This window comes from Octopus sinensis, linkage group LG30, assembly GCF_006345805.1.
Source record: "Octopus sinensis linkage group LG30, ASM634580v1, whole genome shotgun sequence".
NCBI classification, from domain to species: Eukaryota; Metazoa; Mollusca; class Cephalopoda; order Octopoda; family Octopodidae; genus Octopus; species Octopus sinensis.
The window spans coordinates 11,377,554-11,397,752 of record NC_043026.1 but is presented as its reverse complement, the minus strand read 5'-3'; the positions used below and the strand labels follow the sequence as shown (position 1 = coordinate 11,397,752).

The 20,199-nt window shown below is 39.5% G+C and overlaps 1 protein-coding gene across 2 annotated transcripts; it reads right to left on the bottom strand.

The window, feature by feature from the left end:
- Positions 1 to 5,487: 5,487 nt before the first annotated feature.
- Positions 5,488 to 12,421, bottom strand: LOC115226665 (zinc finger protein 239-like). 2 transcript variants are annotated; one of them, XM_036515456.1, is made up of 5 exons: positions 12,319 to 12,421; positions 11,302 to 11,378; positions 7,034 to 8,198; positions 6,133 to 6,157; positions 5,488 to 5,659 (listed from the first exon to the last, which is right to left on the bottom strand). In XM_036515456.1, the coding sequence occupies exons 3-5, from the start codon at positions 7,842 to 7,844 to the stop codon at positions 5,632 to 5,634; spliced, it is 864 nt and encodes a 287-aa protein (XP_036371349.1). In that variant the 5' UTR covers positions 7,845 to 8,198; positions 11,302 to 11,378; positions 12,319 to 12,421; the 3' UTR covers positions 5,488 to 5,631. The 2 variants fall into 2 exon arrangements, with proteins under 2 accessions (XP_036371349.1, XP_029653537.1); XM_029797677.2 differs by lacking the exons at positions 5,488 to 5,659; positions 6,133 to 6,157 and having other exon boundaries at positions 6,810 to 8,198; positions 12,319 to 12,417.
- Between the last annotated feature and the right edge of the window lie 7,778 nt (positions 12,422 to 20,199).

The following is a 20,199-nucleotide window of genomic DNA, read 5'->3' as shown; positions in this document are numbered from 1 at the left end:
CTCGCTTAATGATAAGGCTTATCTCGGCGTGACGAGCGAAGCGACCAGCATTTAGGCGGCAAGACAGACCATTAAGACCCCGTGGGGTTGAGAGGCCTACCACAGCGGCATCTCATTCCCCTACGGACGTCTGCTCCTACTCTGTGTGCGATGGAGATCAGAGCTCATCTAGACTGAGTAGACCTCCTATATTGACCACAGACAGGGTTGGTGAGATTTTTTTTATCTTCCACCTTAAAAGGAAGTCGAGGCTGGAGAGAAGATGCCTGTCAAAGAAAGATGGTTGCATGTTGCGAGGGTTCTGGGAATGAAAGATTCCTCGTAAACATGTCATAAGTCTATACAAGGGTTCCAGTAGGAGAATGGGGCTCGTGGGGTCGGAGTGTGACCCATCTCTCTGCTTCATCTCGTTTGTATTTTGTCCTTGTTGAATCTCATTCGATTTCATAATAATTGTGTACAGTGCTCAGGTGCACTACAACTCATCTAAAGTGTATATATAATCAGGTGTAGTTTCGACGGATTTCGGGAAGCATGAGGGCCTTAAAGGATGCAGTGTCATGGCAGTCAACAACTGATGCAGGCAGTTTATTCCACGCTTCAGCAACCCTGAGCGTGAAAAATTGTTTCCGAAAGTCATGGGAGCTGTGCTGTTTTCTGACTTTGTAGGCATGTCCACGTGTGTTAGACACATGGAGATCAAAAAGGTGTTCAGTGTTGTTGTTGGTGAGGTGGTTGATAACCTTGTGGGTGTTTACCAAGTCCGTCGCTAGACGCCGGAGCTTCAGTGAATCCATGCCCAGGGAAACAAGGCGCTCAGAATATGGTAGGTGTCTGATGGAGGGTATGCGTTTGGTTGCACGTTATATTTAGTAAAATTTTAAAAGTCATATAATCATTGTGTGTCTGACCCCAATCAGGCTGTATTTCGCCCCTTGTGTGTAATAAAGAAATTGGTACCACAGCATAGCTCCACTGCAATGACGGAGACAAGGGAAAGATAAAATATTCGAAACTCTACCAACCGAAGTTGAAAGAAAGTTTACGATCAACTGATACAGATATAGAGAGAGTTACTTCCCTTGCATTGTATTCTTAACAAACGTCGGCTTTTTTCCGTATTTTGTAGAGAAAACGGAGTGTGACGTGCGAATGGCAGAATCGTTAGCACGTCGGGCGAAATGCCTAGCGGTATTTCGTCTGCCGTTACGTTGTGAGTTCAAATTCCGCCGAGGTCGACTTTGCCTTTCATCCTTTCGGGGTCGATAAATTAAAAGAGACCGATAGAATAAGTACTGGGCTTACAAAAGAATAACTCCCGTTATTAAAGGTGGTGCTCCAGCATGGCCCCAGTCAAATGACTGAAACAAGTAAAAGAGTATACGTGGAAGGTTGTCTTTGTAAGGGTTGAATCCTTAATACAAGTGAGGAGTGCAAGGAAAGGAGATGGGACATTCGGTTCAGAAATATCTTTAGAGATTCAAAGTGCAGCAAAGTGTTTTCGTAGTTTAGAGTGTCAGGTATGGCCACAAAGACATATCAACAACAGAACAATAAAATCTGTTTTTGAATGTCTTGTGAAGACAAAGAACTATCTCCGTCTTTCTTTTTCTAAAAACATGAACTATATATACAAATATATATATATATATATATATATATATATATATATATATATATATATATATGTATATGTACATATATATATATATGTATGTATATGTACATATATATATATATATATGTACATATATATATATATGTACACATATATATATATGTATGTATATGTACATATATATATATATATGTATATGTACATATATATATATATGTACACATATATATATATGTATATGTACATATATATATATATATATGTATATGTACATATATATATATATGTATATGTACATATATATATATATATGTATATGTACATATATATATATATATGTATATGTACATATATATATATATATATGTATATGTACATATATATATATATATATGTATATGTACATATATATATATATATATATATATATATATATATATGTACATATATATATATATATATATATATATATATATATATATGTACATATATATATATATATATGTACATATACATATATATATATATATATATATATATCCTTGCTGTACTCTATCACCACTCTTTCTTCTGTTGGCCTGCTCGCTTAGCCAGCGGGGTGGCGTCATTCGAAGGCTAAAACAATGCGAACGCATTGTGACCAGCGATGTGAAACTACATCTGATGGACTGGTCGGTCATGTGATATTATATATATATATATATATATATGTATACATCATCATTTCACGTCTGTTGATTATGCTGGCATGGGTTGGACGGTTTGACTGGAAGGGAGTGTCATCGGCAAAAAATTTTTTAACTTTTTGCCTAGGGCGAGCCCACAGCAATATCATATCTTCTCCACTACGATTCCCTAAAACTTGAGAACTACACAACCAATTTCATTCAAATTTTACACATGCCTTACTTAGGGTCCATGTAGTTTCATGGGCAAAAAAAAATGTTCAACTTTTTGCCTAGAGCGAACCCATAGCAATATCATATCTTCTCCACTATTTCAGTATTACGTGTTAAAAGTGAAACAAAAACATTTCTCTATTTTATGTCAGATACTTTCACTTTAACAATAAAAATAATAATAATAATTGAATTATATGTAGTAAGTAATAATTAAAATCAAACTAAAGTATAATATAATCGTAACATAACAAAAGTAAAAATAGCAATTGGTATAAAATTGCATCAATGACTTGAACTTGAATAAGTGGTTTCACATGAATGGGAATAAATTACAAATAAAATTAGCATGCAGAAATGGAATAGTCCAGATGGAGCTGTGCTTTTACATTAGATTATCTGCTAATTAGCTAGCATTAAGTATCTATATGAAGTTTGGCTGTATGTAAAATCTATTTTCTCGAACAGCCGGTTCTACAGAGTACTGCTGTTGGTTTATTTCTTATACATAAAGGACTAAAGCTTCAACTGCTTACTGCTTTCTGATTCATCGTAAGGTTTGTTGTTATTATTATTACTGTTTAACTATTTTTATCACGTTTGTTGGTTCCTCGTAAAGGAAACATTGTTGTGTTGCATTTGTTAAATAATTGTAAACTGTAACCCTCCCCCTTTGGGAGAAGGAGCTTTGGTTATTGTTTAAAAATTGAATTGTGTCCCTATTTGAGGAAATTGACAATATTTTCACCGTTTACACGGAAGCATTTTTGCTAGAATGCCTTCGATAGAAGAAAGTCCAAAAATGAATTTCGCTGCAGCTGTCGGTGGGCGCGAACTCATTGAAATTAAAATGGAAGAAATACGGATTGATCACCGACAAAGACGGTGAATTTTGTATTTTATGTGTAGATGTATATATATAGATGTACATGTAATATGTACACATATATACATGCACTAGCACTATGACCCGGCAACGACGGGTCATAATGCTAGTATATATATATATATATATATAACTGGATTCAAATTTTGGTACAAGGCCAGCAATCCTTTTGAAGGGGAAGGGGTAAGTTAATTTCATCATCCCTCTTGTGTGTGTGTGTGTGTGTGTGTGGTGGGAGGGTATGTGTAAATTTAATCTGCTGAAAGTGAGAGGGAGAGAGAGAGAGAGAGAGAGAGAGAGAGAGCAGACAGTATTTTATCTCGAAATTATATGTGCACATGACATTCCTGTTGCATTACAGGGCCGAATTAAGAGTGACTAAGTCAGGGTATGCCAGATCATGGGGGGCGGGGGGGGGGGGCTGGCCCCGTTATCACTGCTTGCAAAATAAATAATAGCAATGAGGTCATTGCAAAGGAGATATTTCAGTATTTGAAGTTGGGTGCGTAAAATGCCGAGGTATCGAATACATATAAATAAATAGAAACTGTGTGTGTGTGTACTGTGTACTTGTGTGCATGTGTAGGTGTGCTTGTGTGCATTTATGTATCCATGAAATTGAATGTGTGTGTGTGTGTGTATCCTGTTCTGCTGAGAAGAAAAGTCTTTGGTCAACATTATAAATTTAAGGAGTGGCTGTGTGGTAAGTAGCTTGCTTACCATCCACATGGCTCTGGGTTCAGTCCCATTGTGTGGCACCTTGGGCAAGTGTCTTCTACTATAGCCTCGGGCTGACCAAAGCCTTGTGAGTGGATTTGGTAGACAGAAACTGAAAGAAGCCTGTCATATATATATATATCGTTGGCGATTTTTTTTCCTCTGTCTTCCCTTCTCTGGATCTTTCCTTCTCCTATGTTTCCAACGAAGAGCTCCGCTCGAAACGTTAAACCCTCCTTCTTTCCTGAGCGTCCAATAATACTATATTTGTTCCACGTCCTCATGTTGTGTGTTTTTGTGCTTTCTTGTTTGGATTAACTATATATATATATATGAGACCAAAGTGTACGTACGTTGCTATATATATATATATATATATATATATATATAAAATACAAAATGGGACAAGAACGCAAAGCATCCAGACAGTTAGGTGATATAAAAATGGGACAACAAAACACCCAGATAGACGATACAAAGAAAACAAGGACCGGTCATTCGAAGTTTTCTTTCCTCAGTCAAGTACCAGATTATCTTTGCAATTTCGGCTGATTATACTTGAGGTTCCTTAATTCTTCTGCCCCTCTGCTTCTACTTCTCTGTCCTCTCTTCCCACATGACCGGTGTTCAGCCAAGCCTGTTCTTTCTTTCTTGGTCTGGCCGTTGTCCGTGCAACATCTATATTCCTCCCTGTGCCTGTGGAATCTTGTATCCCTGCCGTAAGGCTTCATTTTCACACACGCCAACTTAATTTAATTCGTCCTTAGTCAAAAGACACCTGTTGTTTATGTCATGTTATTATTTCTTCTCTAGATATACCTGCAAAAACCCCAGCTTTAGCAGCAACCACAAGATATGAGACTGAGGGGTGGTGTCAAATGATGTCTCCATGCCAACATATACACAATACATACAAAAGAAAAATAAAGTAAAAAAAGTGCTAAGAAAAATAACTCAGAGCAGGAATTTGGGCAATAATGGCAAATAAGGTTATCTTCTTTGGCACTCCATCGGTTACTATGACGATGAGGGTTCCAGTTGATCTGATCAATGGAACAGCCAGCTCGTGAAATTGACCTATAGATGGCTGAGCACTCCACAGACACGTGTACCCTTAACGTAGTTCTCGAGGAGATTCAACATGACACAGAGTGTGACAAGGCTGGCCCCTTTGAAATACAGGTACAACAGAAACAGGAAGAAAGAGTGAGAGAGAAAGTTGTGGTGGAAGACTACAGCAGGGTTCGCCACCACCCCCTGTCTTAGTTGTTTTCACTCAATAAACACTCACAACACCGAACCACGAGTCCGCTGCCCAGACCACTGGGCCAATTGCACCTCCACGAATAAAGACATACTAAATACTGTACAAGATAAATTCATCATTTATTGAAACAATCCTTGACAACCTGAATTTTCACACTGATATAGTGATATACTGTAGCATATGAATAACTATATGCTTTGTTTAAGTGATTCCTTTGAGGGAAGGAGCTGCCACAGATAACACACTAATATGGTTTCTCTCCTGTATGAATAAATATGGAATGGTTGTATACTGTCAATCTAACAAGAACGTGACAGTAGGGGGTACACCACCGTTGTATAGCCCTAGGAAGCATCGAACGCCTCCTGATAGCTTCGACACATTTTTTCCCTGTGTCCTTATATGTATATAAGAACACAGGGAAAAAAATGTGTCAAAGCTATCAGGAGGCGTTCGATGCCTCCTAGGGCTATACAACGGTGGTGTACCCCCTACTGTCACGTTCTTGTTAGATTGACAGTATACAACCATTCTATCGCCCCACCACCGTACATGTCTCTATGAGAGATTTAGAAATTCAATATTTCTTATGAATAAATATGTACTTAGTTAAATCAAGAGAATGATTTACCACCGATATCACATGGATACAGCTTCTGTCTTCTATGATTTAGCTAAGCAATCATTTTGAAAGAATGATTTACCACAGAAACGACAATGACACGTCTATTATCTCGTGTGAATACATTTGTGTAATGTTAAGTGACCATTTCGAGAGAATAATTTAGCACAGATATGACAGTGATATGGGTATTATCTTGTGTGAATATATTTGCGTAATGTTAAACAACTACTTTGAGAGAATTGTTTGTTTGTTTGTTCCTTCTCGAGCCATGCCTGGCTAATAAGGGTCGGTTTCCTGGTTTCTTGGCGTATAGGTCCCCCACCTGGACGGGACGCCGGTCTGTTACAGGTGCAAGACGCAGGAGGATAGACGCAGGAGGATAGAGTGAGAGAAAGTTGTGGCAAAAGTCAGCAGAAGTTTGCCATTACCTTCTGCTGGAGCCACGTGGAGCTTAGGTGTTTTCGCTCATAAACACACACATCACCTGGTCTGAGATTCGAACCCACGATCCCTCGACCGCTGCTCTAACCACTAGGCCATGTGCCTCCAAGACAGTGATGGATTATATTGTTTCGTTCCTTCTCGAGCCATGCTTGGCTCATAAGGGCCGGTTTCTCGGTTTCTTGGCTTATAGGTTCCCCACCTGGACGGGACGCCGGTCCGTTGCAGGTGAGCTGCAAGATGCAGGAGGAAAGAGTGAGAGAAAGTTGTGGCAAAAGAGTCAGTAGAAGTTCACCATTACCTTCTGCCGGAGGCGCATGGAGCTTAGGTGTTTTCGCTCATAAACACACACATCGCCCGGTCTGAGATTCGAAACCGCGATCCCTCGACCGTTGCTCTAACCACTAGGCCATGTGCCTCCACTTTGAGAGAATGATTTATCACAGGTATCACAGCGATATGGCTTCTCTCCTGTATGACTTATTTTGTGTACAGTTAAGCAACCATTTCAAGGAAATTATTTACCAGAAATATGGTTTCACGGCTTTGTAAATACGTCTGTGCAATGCTAAGTGATTACTTTGAGAGAATGATTTAACACAGATATCACAGTGATATGATTTCTCTCCTGTGTGAATACGTGTGTGTCTAGGTAACTTACCAACTTCAGAAACTGGTTTACCACAGATATCACAGTGATATGTTTTCTCACCTGTGTGAATACGCTTGTGCAATGATAAGTGACTACTTTGAGAGAATGATTTACCACAGGTATCACAGTGATATGGTTTCTCACCTGTATGACTTCTTTTGTGTTTAGTTAAATCACCGCTATGGCAGAAGGATTTACCACAAATATCACAGGGATATGGTTTCTCTCCCGTGTGAATACGTGTATGTAATGTTAAGTAGCTACTTCGAGAGAATGATTTACCACACATATCACAGTGATATAGTTTCTCTACAGTATGGATATGTTTGTGTTTAGTTAAATCACCACTATCGCAAAAGGATTTACCACAGATATCACAATGATAGGGTTTTTCTCCTGTGTGAATGCGTTTGTGTCGAGTTAATTGACAGGTTTGGGAGAATGATTTACCACAGATATCACAGTGATATGGTTTTTCTCCAGTATGACTTCGTTTGTGTACAACTAAGCAGCCACTTTGAGTGAATGATTTACCACAAATATTACAGCAATATGGTTTCTCTCCTGTGTGAATACGTTTGTGTTTACTTAAAGCACCACTTTGAGAAAACGATTTACCACAGGTATCACAGTGATAGGATGATTTCAGTTTCTCTTCCTTTATATCACTGGAAAAACCAATGCTTCCAATCTGTAATTTAGATTCAAACTTATTCTCACATAATTCATTTTCCATCATTGTTCTTTCCTCACTACAATTTCCAGGTGTTTATCTTCTTAACTTTTATATATTTTATTGCTAATAAATATTTATACTACTGTGATCTTTGCTGATATATCATGGACGTTGCAAATCCCTTTATAAATCCACTGAAGTTCGTTTCAGATGCGAAATAATCTTGGACACATTCCAGACAGTCAAGAAAGCAGTTGTTGTTATCAATCTGAGTTCAGGAGAAAATGTTTGGCTGTAATATTCCAAAGATTTATATAAGCAGAGTTATATGTGTTCTGCATAAGATTTTCTTTTGAGTCTTTAAACAAGGATATTGATGATGTATACCATTCTTAGATGCCAATGTCATTTGTTATTCTGAAACAGTAGAGAAAAAAACAGAATAAGATATAGCAGACACTTAAAATAAAGCAATAGAAATTCTAGAATATTTCTTATATTATAGAAATAAACATTTACCTGAACAGTTAAAAATTATCCATTTTTCTGAAAGTTATATGGCAACAAAGTTGGGGGCGGTATACATCTGTGGTTATGCCACAATGCATAATACATATATATATATATATATGTATCAAACGAAATAAAATGAAAAATAGGACACAAAGGATGTTGCTGTACATATGTTTCGAGCTTTATAGAACAACTTATTCTTACATCAATATATGTATGTATATATATATGTGTGTATATATATATATAGTGACGCATATTTGCCATTTGAATATGGCTAACCCCTAAGGGTGGATGCTACTGTAGTTTGTAGCCCCAGGAAGATATTTCCTCCTGGGGCTACAAACTACAGTAGCATCCACCCTTAGGGGTTAGCCATATTCAAATGGCAAATATGCGTCACAATGTGTTACCGCTACTGTTTATAACTCGCTCTGAGATTTATCATTATATATATATATATATATACACACACACATAGGCGAGTGTCTGCATTTGTGTTTGTCCCCACCTCTCTTTCACATTTTTAAGGTGTAAATAATGCAAAAATGGATTGCTTACATCACACTAACTATAGCGGTTCTGTTATTAATACCATAATACATCAAAATAAATAAGGATTGAGTTCGATTCGTTTTATCAATAAAGATGTTTTCATGTTTAATAACCAATAATTCACACGGTCAGTTTCTGAAATGTCAAATATGTGTAGGCGTTCGGTTGACAATTTGACTGTTTTAAAAACATCCAAAGATAAATATTTTAACATATTTTCACAGTGTTTAACCAATTATTACCCGTTCATAATCAGAAACTAACTTCTAAAACTCATTTCTATAAAATCATTAATCGTAATTTAGAGAATGGTTTAAAATAAACATTCGTGGCTGTGTGGTAAGTAGCTTGCTAACCAACCACATGGTTCCGGGTTCAGTCCCACTGCGTGGCATCTTGGGCAAGTGTCTTCTGCTATAGCCCTGGGCCGACCAATGCCTTGTGAGTGGATTTGGTAGACGGAAACTGAAAGAAGCCTGTCGTATATATGTATATATATATATATAAGTGTGTGTGTGTGTATGTTTGTGTGTCTGTGTTTGTCCCCCTAGCACTGCTTGACAACCGATGCTGGTGTGTTTATGTCCCCGTCACTTAGCGGTTCGGCAAAAGAGACCGATAGAATAAGTACTGGGCTTACAAAGAATAAGTCCCGGGGTCGATTTGCTTGACTAAAGGCGGTGCTCCAGCATGGCCGCAGTCAAACGACTGAAACAAGTAAAAGAGTAGAGTAATTAACCATACTGTTTAAACCGATGTGTGCCCCAATAAATGTGTTTCTTCATAACTTTCTTACAATTTCCCAGAGATATATATGCTCGATGATACAGATTGGTGTTATATCGAAATATGTCGTGAAAATTGCTTTCGGAAATGTGTAGAGGAATTTCGGTTTCTCTCCTCGAAGCTTTCTGAGATAAGGATATTTTCCAGAAAATCTTTTCCACATACTTGTTGCAAGTAGTGACCATTACGATTATGCGGGTATCTGATGTGAAAACAGCCTTAAATGCGGGGTCGGATAATTCACAAACCTCAATTCTATTATACATACATACACACAGGCGTACGCACGTACATACATGCATACATGCGTGCATACATACGTACATATATATAACGAACTAACTGTTACTTTCTCAGATGCAGCACGGATTTTTGTCAGTGAAGAGGTCGCGGTCTTAAAAGGAACGAAAATATTTTGGCAAATTAAACTTAAATGTTGAAGTGAATCGAACGGCTTTTGTGTGTTTCTTAAATGGCTTACAAACACCTTCCACGCTGCAGTTGTTTTTCTTTCAGTACACGATCTCATATTAAGTCACTTGCTATGCAAGTACATCTCCGTAATTCCGAAAGCTTGAGCCAGGCTACCAAAACTCTGAGGACAGCCGTTACTTGTTGCTTGAGAAGAATAACAGCTAAGCAACAACTTCATTTCATTAGACACTGCATCTCACTGAAGGTTTACCCGAAAAGGATTTACCATACAGTCGAAGCACTAAACCTAAAGAAGGGACAAACGTCAAGACTAAATTTACTGAGATGCAGCACGAAGTTTTGTCAGTGAGAAGGTCGCGGTCTTGAAGCGACGAAAATATTTTGACAAATTAAACTTAAATGTTGAAGTGAATCGAACGGCTTTTGTGTGTTTCTTAAATGGCTTACAAACACCTTCCACGCTGCAATTGCTTTCATTTCAGCACACGATCTCAGATCAAGTCACTTGCTATGCAAGTACACATCCGTAATTCCGAAAGCTTGAGCCAGGCTACCAAAACTCTGAGGACAGCCGTTACTTGTTGCTTGAGAAGAATAACAGCTAAGCAACAACTTCATTTCATTAGACACTGCATCTCACTGAAGTTTACCCGAAAAGGATTTACCATACAGTCGAAGCACTAAACCTAAAGAAGGGACAAACGTCAAGACTAAATTTACTGAGATGCAGCACGAAGTTTTGTCAGTGAGAAGGTCGCGGTCTTGAAGCGACGAAAATATTTTGACAAATTAAACTTAAATGTTGAAGTGAATCGAACGGCTTTTGTGTGTTTCTTAAATGGCTTACAAACACCTTCCACGCTGCAATTGCTTTCATTTCAGCACACGATCTCAGATCAAGTCACTTGCTATGCAAGTACACATCCGTAATTATATTATTTATTTTCATGAAATGTGCAAAATGATCACCACCTTTATTTTTCGCCCACACCTTGAAATTACAGTAAAATCGTAATATACACCATCTGAATGGTATTTGTTGAAAATTCTATTTACAAATAACCACTGGACTTATTAGATAAAAACTGGTGACAATAATTAAAAATATTCAGTTTTAGAGGTGGGGAATATAATTACAATTATTACATTAGTCTGACAAGCAACATCAAAACGCTTTACATTATACAAGTCCAAATACTTTTACTAAAATACCTGCATTATTATGTCTTACCTGTGATGCTACATAAATCTGTTTCTAGTGAAATATCTTCAATTACAACAAAAATAAATTTCATGACGCCATTCAATCTGAAATATACACTTTCGCAATAGAAATTATTAAAAACCGACTCGGAAACAAAAACGACGGAACGTACTTGTTTTGTAGTTATAAACACCTAAAAAATATATACGCATTATTCCTAAAACTTTTATTTATTCCTATTGTTTTGTAGTTATAAACACCTAAAAATATATACGCATTATTCCTAAAACTTTTATTTATTCCTATTGTTTTGTAGTTATAAACACCTAAAAATATATACGCATTATTCCTAAAACTTTTATTTATTCCTATTGTTTTGTAGTTATAAACACCTAAAAAATATATACGCATTATTCCTAAAACTTTTATTTATTCCTATTGTTTTGTAGTTATAAACACCTAAAAATATATACGCATTATTCCTAAAACTTTTATTTATGAATATACAAATAGCCATGGTTAACTTTTCCGAAACTGAAAATTTTATTTGAAATACAAACAAAAGGCAATTCTGTACATTTTCTTTATCACCAAAATCTCATTGACTGATTCAGGGTCTATAAACACCTAAAAAATATATACGCATTATTCCTAAAACTTTTATTTATGATTATACAAACATTCATGGTTAACTTTTCCGAAACTGAAAATTTTACTTGAAATACAAACACAACGCAATTCCGTACATTTTCTTTATCTACAAAATCTGATCGACTGAATCAGGGCCTATAAACACCTAAAAAATATATACGCATTATTCCTAAAACTTTTATTTATGATTATACAAACAGTCATGGTTAACTTTTCCGAAACTGAAAATTTTACTTGAAATACAAACAACAACGCAATTCTGTACATTTTCTTTATCTACAAAATCTCATCGACTGAATAGAGTCGGAAGGTACAATAAAAGTCGGTGACATCATTCCGAATATTATTCTGAAGAAGCTTTACATGAGTCAAAACAAAAAACAAAAGACGTACCATTCTCCCTTTAAATGTGTTTTTCTAAGTAATTAAACTGATGAAGAATGGGGACTAAAGGTGACCGGCCTAATATTGTAGTGCGTTTCGTGTATTCCATATCACTGTTTTAGATTGTGTCATGAAATTTTAGTAACGGTTGAATGACACCATGGAATATCCAGATTAGCCACAACAAAAATAGACTGGAAAATGGGAAATAAAAATAAGTATTTTAGTGGATCTTTTGGCAATCTTTCGTTTCTAGTAGACCTTTCCGTCGATTTCTGTAAAAAAATTTTTTTTTTTACATATGGGCTTGCGGGAACTTTTGAAGTAATGAGAGCGAAAGAGACTAAGAGAAAGCGATTGTATGACGAGGGAAGTTCTTTTGAAGTTACCGTGCATGGGAGCATTGATGGACATGTGTGTGTGTGTGTGTTTGATGGGGTGTGGGAGACAGACAGTATGTTGTGTAAGTGAAGTGCTGTTAGTGTGTGTGAAGAGACAAGAGTAATGTGTGAAAGAAAGAGATAACTGAAATTTTTTACTCGATGTATGTGTATATGTATGTATATTACTTCAAAAGTTCCCGCAAGCCCATATATAAAAAAAAAAAATTTTACGGAAATTGACGGAAAGGTCTACTAGAGACGAAAGATCGCCCAAATTACAAATTTATCAAAAAACCCAAGTGAAAATAATGTTTTCTTTTGACACATTCTACCAGTATACGAAGTTTCAAATTGTTTAGTTAACTAGAAATTGTATTGAATTCTGGCTATCAAAAGAAAAGATCCATTTTAGTCAGCAGTGGAATTCCCGAAAGTAATAACTAATTTCATTAATTGAATGTCTAAAATAACTATATTTCTTTATTATGATTATACAATCGTTACATAGAAGGACAAATACAGGACATACATGCAAAAAACAGTTAAGAGGTTCGATTAAAAATTTTCCATAACATTTGGATTATTCATTATAAAAATTCGTCCTTTACGTGACCAATAGAATAATATAACATTTCATAAACTTTCGATCTTACCGAAGTTTTAAACCCCGGCAATTTATAAGGCCCCGCAGCTTTTGTTTCCTCTCCTCCCTCCATAGTTAAGCTGGGTTTCTGACACCCACCTTTTTTTCCACTTCCTTCCATCTTTTCTCATACACACCCCGTGGTAAGATCCTCTTTTCCAGCCCCATTTTGCTCTTCAGATGATATCTGAAGTAAGTGAGCAAGCCGGGGCCCGAGACAAAGGATCCTATCGCGACTCCTTCCATTCTTGTTCGCCACATGCATTCTTTTACTACTGCAACCGTGCAGTGAAAACATGCCTCACCTTCCTTCGAGAGTCCAGTTGGCGGTATCATCTTAATCATAGACTCAGCCGACAGCTGTACTCGTCCCAGATGCGATAACACGTGTTCTGCGTAACTTATCAAGTCGGACAACTTCCGACAGTGTACAAAAGCGTGCTGGACGGTTTCATCGTCCAACTCGCACCTTGGACACGTCGGTGGCACTGAAATTCCGTGCCGCGATAACTTCTCGCGAACAGGTAAAGCATTCCTATAGCACTGCCAGGCCAGGGATCTTTGGAAATTATCCAAGTACCCCGTCCTGAAAGTCTTTTTAAACAGGTTGGTAAGCTGGTCTTCGTCAAACCCCAGAGCCCCTCCTAGGACGTCGTCGTTCTTTGCCTCTACCAGCCTTCTATAAAATACCGAGGTGGTATTTCCGCAGCCGGCCTTGCCCGCCTTGTGGATCAGCGTGAGTGCCTGTCGGCACTCCTTTTGCCATAAAGTCAGTTTCCATCTTTTGATGCGACCGGGTTTAAAATTCACTAAGGAGGCCGGTCTCGGGAAAAATTCCCCTGCCAGCGGACTCCACACCTTATCACCCTCCAGGTGGTGCCAGAGATGCTTCAGCCTCAACGCATGTCTGCGCATCATCAACCAAGGCATTCCTAACCCACCCTTTAACGGTTCCTGGCAGCAAACGGAGCGCCTCACAAGTGGCTTTCCTCCCTTCCACAAAAAGCGGAAAAGGATTCGCTCCAACTTGCTAAGCCATGAATCGGGGCAAGGGACAACGGTCAGGCGGTAAGTGATTACAGATGCAATGAACATCTGTACCACCTCCACCCTTCATTTCAAGGACAGAAACCTTCCGGATCAGGTCCGTACTATGGCCTCCACCTTGCTCGTCACCTCACTCCAGTTCCTCTCCGTTTGGGAGTCTGGCCCAAACCAAACTCCTAGCAACTTAACAGGGCCATCCGTCCAGTGTCCCACGACACTGGACGATATCGACTTGCTCCTCCAGGTGCCGAGGCGCAAGCCAACCGACTTGTCCTTGTTAACCTTTGCTCCTGCCACCGCCTCGTATCCTCTGATAGCCTCTTCCACACAAGGTAGCTGGGCCTCATTGGACACGATGAGGGTGACGTCATCCGCATAAGCAGTAACCGTCCTCCCACCTCCGATCTCATCCGAGTTACTTCCCAGCCTCTCCAACTTTCGCAGTAATGGCTCAAGAGCCAACACGTACAAAAGTGGTGACAAGGGGCACCCTTGACGAACTGAACATTCGATCGGAAACGGTTCCGTTAGGTAACCGTTTATCTGGACGGTGGACTTGATGCCGCTATACATAGCGGAGATCCACCCGCGAAATTCAGGGCCCAGTCCAGCCGCTTCGAGGACCGTCGCCAGGTACTCATGGTCTACCCTATCGAACGCTTTACTTTGGTCTAAATGGACCATTACCCCGCCCTTGCCGGTTAATTTACCCACCCTATCTAAGGTGTAGCGTATAAGGTGAAGATTGTCCTGGATCGACCTGCCTGGAATTGCACATGTCTGTGCTTTCCCTACAAGTTTCTCCACGACAACCGTCAACCTTTTTGCCAACACCTTGGCCAAAATCTTTAACTCTACATTAAGTAGAGTTATGGGCCTGTAGTTACTAATGTTATCCCCCTTGCTCGGGTCTTTCTGGATTAGCATCACCACTCCCCGGCTTACAGAACTGGGAATTCTCCCATTCTGCTGCCAGTTCGTGTAGACGCCTGCCAATATTCCCCCGAACAAGTCCGGCATACTTTGGTAAAACTCGTAGGGCAGACCATCCAACCCCGGCGACTTCTCCCCGGCGCATCCGGCCAGTATCCCCTCTATCTCCGCGGGAGTGATCGCTTCTTCACAGCACTCCACCTCACGCCCCGAGAGCCGCGGTCCGCCGGCCAGGAAGTCCTTTAAGGTCCTCCCCCGCTCCGGCGCCGCACCACCCCCGAACACGCGGGCGAAATGCTGGTGAAGAAACTTTTGCATCTCCTCCTGTCCATAGATCTTTTGTCCCTGTTCGTCAGTTAAAGACTTGATTGAGGCTTTGTTACCTCTCTGACTCTCCACTCGACGGGCCCATCCGGCAACGTTAATACCTTCTCGTTTCCCAGCGCGTAGCTTAGCTCTGACTCTGCAACCTTCGTGTTTGGAGTTAAGGTGACGGTACAATACCGTCCTTGCCGCCATCACTCCGGATGCAGAGCCAGCTTCCATTGCCTCGTTTAGATTCTTAACTAAATCGTCCTCTATCCTAGACCTATCTAACCTTAGCTGATTGCTAAATCTAATGGACTCTGAACGAATGGCTCTTTTGAGGGAGTGCCACCATCTATTGTTAATGATGGTGCCACACAATGCCCTCTGTACTAACACCTTAATCCGGGTACGGAAGTCTTCACAATTCAAAATAGCCTTGTTCAGCTTCCAGTACCCGGGTCCCTGTCTATGACACTTGTCTAATTGCATCCTACACGTCACAAATTTGTGATCCGTGTAAGGCACAATGTGAAACTGTGGACAACTAAACGTATCCTTATCTCTTTTCTTAATAAATATCCTATCTAAATACGATCTGTGTGAGCCGTCGTTGTTACTCCACGTCCACTGTGGAACGCTCGGCTCATCCAGTCGGTAACGGTCCACTAGATCAAAGCTCTCTAGTAGACCCTTGAGGCTAGGGTTCCCCTTCCTATTGGTTGAGCCAACACTGTCGACCCGCGCTTCAAGGACAGTGTTAAAGTCCCCTACTAAGATTACCGTTTTCGACGTCGCTAAAAAGGGCTCCAGGTTCCGAAAAAAACCCGTCTGTCTACCCTCGTTCGGAGCGTAGACAGCCACCAACCTGAAGGACTGTTTACTTACGTGGGTCACATCCAGAACAACCAGCCTGCCTTCTGGGTCCAGAAAGACAGTACTTACCTGCAAGTCCAAGCTCTTCCTGATAAGGACTGCCACGCCTCTGCCTCTTCCTCGGCTAGGAGAAATAAATTTCTCGAACCCATTTAGAAGAGGCGAGAACGCTTGGGCCTCGTTCATCTTGGACTCGGTTGCAATAGCTATGTCTACTCCATGTGTCGTGAGGTCGTTCAGGAAACAAATTTGTTTCCATTTCGTCCCCATTCCACGTACATTCACACAACCCAGCTTAGCCATTGTCGGTGAGAGAAAAATAAATGAACTTACGGTTGAGAAAGGGAGCATGACAGTTTAAATCTGCCCGCTTCCCCTTCTTCCTCCCTTGTGGTCGTAGCTGCAGGGCTCTTAACCGGCGTTGCCACCGGGCTCTGGGTAGGTGTGGTTGCCGGGGTTATAACAAGTTTACCCTCCAGTACTTCTTTTGTTACATCTCTAATCAGTCTATTCTTTAGATGTTCTTGTAGTATTTCCTCCTTCCACTCGTCTTCCTTTATTTTTGCGAAGCGAGTGGTTGCTTTTATGTCTGTAGCCTTGCTAAATAGTTTAAATTTTGAAAATTTATAGTATTTATATACCCTTTCGTTTTTTTTATCAAAAGCAATGATCTTATCATTTTTTTTTAAAGACTTTTTTACATCTTGTTTTATGGGGAGGGGCTTGGCAAACTGTTTCCCAATGAATACAGTGCCATGGGGGTAGGGCTGGGGAATTTGCTTTGTGTGTATGTCTGCGGTGCTTGCTGATTTTTTCCTTGTTTGGGGAGGGGAGTCCAGGGTGTTGTCTTTTTTTCTTTTGTGTGTCACCTGTGTGTAATCCATTTGTTCGATACAATCCTCCGTTTCTGTTTCTTTGCTTGTCGTCGTCTTGTTTTCTTTTCCCGCCTTCTCCCCTTCAGTGTTAGAAGCACTTTGAAGAGGGGCTTCGTTGGTTTTCTTTTTTTTTAAGCAGTTCGAGCGGACGTGACCCTTCTCGCCACATTTAAAACACCTAGGTCTGCGCCCCTCCACTGACACTCTCATGGACGTTCCATCTTCGTTAAATATCCTATCGGGCAGGTTCTCCAATATCTTGTTTTCTGCCTGAACGAGGAGGATAACACCAGTCGATCAGATATTGCTGATAAAGAAATTGCACAGTATTACCTTGTGTTTGTATTTTAAGTAAAGTTTTATACAGTTTCAGAACAGTTAACCACAACTGTTTGTATAATTTAAAGTAAAAGTTTTAGAAATAAGACATATATATATTTCTAGGTGTTTATAAATAGACTCTAAGTACGTTTCGTTGTTTCTGTTTCCGAGTCGACTTTTAGCATTAGCATTGTGAAAATTATTTTCGCATTGAATGACGCTTTGCAACACGTAATTGTTCTAATTGAAGATATTTCGCGATCAACACAGATTTGTGTTGCATAACAGGTAAGATATAATAATACAAATATTTTAGTAAAAGTAGTTGAACACGTATAATGTAAAACGTGTTGCTTGTCAGACTTTAACATGAATTCTATTTTCAGCACATGGTAATATCAATTATTAAATATATGGTACTACTTATAATAATAATAATAAGGAAATTATTGTATACAGTGCTCAGGTGCACCACAACTTGTCAGAAAGTGCGTATAAAGTGTATGCAGTAATGTACAAATGTTTGGGAAGTGAACAATGTATGAGTCAGATACATGCTTGTGTGTGTATGGAGGTGAGAAAATCAGGTGTAGTGTTGGCGAATCTCAGAAAGCATGGAAGTTTTGAAGGATGCAGTGCTCCGACAACTAACAACTGATGCCGGCAGTTTGTTCCATGCTTCAGCAACTCTCAGCGTGAAAAAATGTTTCCGAAAGTCATGGGAGCTGTGCTGTTTTCTGACTTTGTAAATGTGTCCACAGGTGTTAGACGGGGGGAGTTTGAAAAGGTGCTCAGGGTTATTGTTAATAAGATGATTAATAATTTTATGGGTGTCTGCATATGCAGTAATGTACGAATGTCTGGGAAGTGAACCGTGTATGAGTCAGATACATGCTTGTGTGTGTATGGAGGGGAGAAAATCGGGTGTAGTGTTGGCGAATCTCAGAAAGCATGGAAGTTTTGAAGGATGCAGTGCTCCGACAACTAACAACTGATGCCGGCAGTTTGTTCCATGCTTCAGCAACTCTCAGCGTGAAAAAATGTTTCCGAAAGTCATGGGAGCTGTGCTGTTTTCTGACTTTGTAAATGTGTCCACAGGTGTTAGACGGGGGGAGTTTGAAAAGGTGCTCAGAGTTATTGTTAATAAGATGATTAATAATTTTATGGGTGTCAGCATATGCAGTAATGTACGAATGTCTGGGAAGTGAACCGTGTATGAGTCAGATACATGCTTGTGTGTGTATGGAGGGGAGAAAATCGGGTGTAGTGTTGGCGAATCTCAGAAAGCATGGAAGTTTTGAAGGATGCAGTGCTCCGACAACTAACAACTGATGCCGGCAGTTTGTTCCATGCTTCAGCAACTCTTAGCGTGAAAAAATGTTTCCGAAAGTCATGGGAGCTGTGCTGTTTTCTGACTTTGTAAATGTGTCCACAGGTGTTAGACGGGGGGAGTTTGAAAAGGTGCTCAGAGTTATTGTTAATAAGATGATTAATAATTTTATGGGTGTCTGCATATGCAGTAATGTACGAATGTCTGGGAAGTGAACCGTGTATGAGTCAGATACATGCTTGTATGTGTATGGAGGGGAGAAAATCGGGTGTAGTGTTGGCGAATCTCAGAAAGCATGGAAGTTTTGAAGGATGCAGTGCTCCGACAACTAACAACTGATGCCGGCAGTTTGTTCCATGCTTCAGCAACTCTCAGCGTGAAAAAATGTTTCTGAAAGTCATGGGAGCTGTGCTGTTTTCTGACTTTGTAAATGTGTCAACGGGTGTTAGACGGGTGGAGTTTGAAAAGGTGCTCAGAGTTATTGTTTGTAAGATGGTTGATAATTTTATGGGTGTCTGCCAGACGTCGGAGTTTCAATGTGTCCATGCCCAGGGAAGTAACAGTAACTTGAGAACTGCTCCCGGTGCGTGTAGTCGCGAGTTTGAAACTCAATATTTTAAACCGTTGCCGCTAGTTTCTAATAAGCCCACTGGATATTTTTAAATAAAATTTTCGATAAACACCTTTCTGATGGAGTACATTACGATTTTACTAGAATGTGATATGTGGTGCGATAAATGAGCATGGCGATAGTTTACACATTTCACCAAAATAAATGAAGAAATAAAGTCGAGGTTAGCGACTTATACGACTCCACCCAAACGTTTGTTTTAATTCTTAAGTAGTACCGCTATAGCCATTGTTAATTGATCAGGAAAATACATAGCTGTTCAGGGATCATATTTTCAATAATTAAACCTTTGTATAAGTTCAGTTTTTCAAGAATATAGGCTTATTTTAAAAATCAGACATTATTTTCTGAACAAAATGTACACACAACAGGCTTCCACGCCGACAAAATTACCAAATCCATGCACAAGGCTTTGGTTAACATGTAGAAGTCAGTTGCACAAAGTGGAATTGAACCCAAGACCACATGGTTAGAAAATAAGTTTCTTTACCATACACCCATACCTGTTCTGCACATTTTTTTTTTATCTACACTATTTATCTACA